General features: G+C 54.0%; 1 protein-coding gene across 1 annotated transcript in view; it reads left to right on the top strand.

Annotated features, from left to right (window-relative positions):
- Positions 1–98: 98 nt before the first annotated feature.
- Positions 99–1,621, top strand: part of DLL4 (delta-like 4 (Drosophila)) — a 12,242-nt gene continuing 10,719 nt past the window's right edge. Inside the window, exon 1 of the mRNA XM_009319266.1 lies at positions 99–1,414. Within this exon, the coding sequence (XP_009317541.1) occupies positions 811–1,414 (604 nt within the window). The 5' untranslated portion in view covers positions 99–810. The remainder of the gene's footprint in view (positions 1,415–1,621) is intronic.

The following is a 1,621-nucleotide window of genomic DNA, read 5'->3' as shown; positions in this document are numbered from 1 at the left end:
CCCGTCCCGCCGCCCCGGGAAGCGGCCGGGGCGAGGGCGGGCGGGCGCACACGTAGCGATCGGGGGGGAGAGAAGCGAACAAACAAACTAACAAGCGTGTTTTTTAAACATCTCGTCCTCTATTGTTCGGCCGCTCTGGAAAGCCGCTCTGTGGAGAGGCGTCCGATTTTCGAGGGAACTCTCCCAGTGTGAGCGCCGTAAATATCTCAACAGATGCTTGGCTTGCTCGTAATCAGCTCGGCTCCTCGGCGGTCAGCGCGGCAGCGGCGGCGGCGGCGGCAGCAGGGTATTAATTCTGGATATGAGGGCTCCCCGCAACATTTGGTTCTTTTTTTCCAGAAAGGAAAGATGGAAAAGGGGAGGGATCGCCCGTGAGTCTGACTGACAGTTTACATAATGAGCTTGCGAGGATGCGAGGCAACTATATAAACAGCTCGAAGGGAAGCAAGTTTTCCATTTACTGAGCGCTGTTAGCACCGGTTAAAGGAGGAGCGGTTCCACGCTAAGCACTCCCCTCCGCGTCTCTCACCAAACCCACCCGGCTTTGGAGTTTATAAAGGCGACGACAGCGATCAGAGGTCGGCGGCTGGCTGCAGGATTAATTCCCAGAAGGGGACGGATCGACACCTGGATTTTACCTTCCGATTTCTGCTGGTGCTCGGGGAATATTTGGAAGAGTAGGTTGCTGCAGGAGAATCGCCGGGACGCCTCCCTTTTCTCCCTCAACCGAGAAGCGCTTCCTTGGACCATTCGAGGAATACAGGAGGAAAACTAAACCCACTGAGAACTGGCAGCTTGAATAACACAAGGATGACAGCCTTGCGCGTCTTTGGCTTGACGTTTCTGTTAATGATTTTGCAGCAGGTAATCGCACGTCGCAAAAAAAAAAAAAAAAAAAAAAAAAAGGGTTCGCGAAATGTAAAGTGGGTGATGGAAGCAAGTTTGCATGGCAAAGCCGGGGTAAGGTCTGATTTGGCTATTTTGTGTCTCCCCTTTGTGCAGAGGGTGTCCGGCTCTGGCGTCTTCCAGCTGGAGCTGCACGAATTCGTGAATAGCCACGGGTCTCTGGCCAGCGGGAAGCCCTGCTCCCCCCACTGCAGGACCTTCTTTCGCGTTTGTTTGAAGCATTTTCAGGCAGTGGTCTCCCCGGGCTCCTGCACGTTCGGCAGCATCATCACCCCGGTTCTGGGAATAAACTCCTTCAGCATCAAGGATACAGAGAGATTTGACAGCCCCATTAAGTTGCCCTTTAACTTCACGTGGCCGGTGAGATTCCGCTTTAGACCCGATTGCGATGGTGGGGCAGGAGGGCGGCAAGGGAAGGCTAATCGCAGCGCGCTGCTAATCTGTAATGTAAACAAACTACTTTCGCCTTTAGACTTATTTCCAGAACTTCCTTTAAAGAAAAAAAAAGGCAAAAAAGCAGAAAAAAAAAAAAAAAGCGATGAAAAAGCGCATCCAGCCCAGAAGCACTTGGGATAATAAACGTTATTAAGAGAAATAAAAGCAAAGGTGGGGTGGGGCGGATCCGCGGGCTGTCGGGGGGGGGGGGGAAAGCGCGTAGCCGCGGGGAGAGTGCCGGTGCGGGGCCCGGCGGGCCGGGGCGGGTGCCGGGCGGCTC

Source organism: Pygoscelis adeliae, unplaced genomic scaffold (assembly GCF_000699105.1).
Source record: "Pygoscelis adeliae isolate BGI_AS28 unplaced genomic scaffold, ASM69910v1 Scaffold22, whole genome shotgun sequence".
Lineage (NCBI taxonomy): Eukaryota > Metazoa > Chordata > Aves > Sphenisciformes > Spheniscidae > Pygoscelis > Pygoscelis adeliae.
This window is presented reverse-complemented; position numbering and strand designations above follow the sequence as displayed.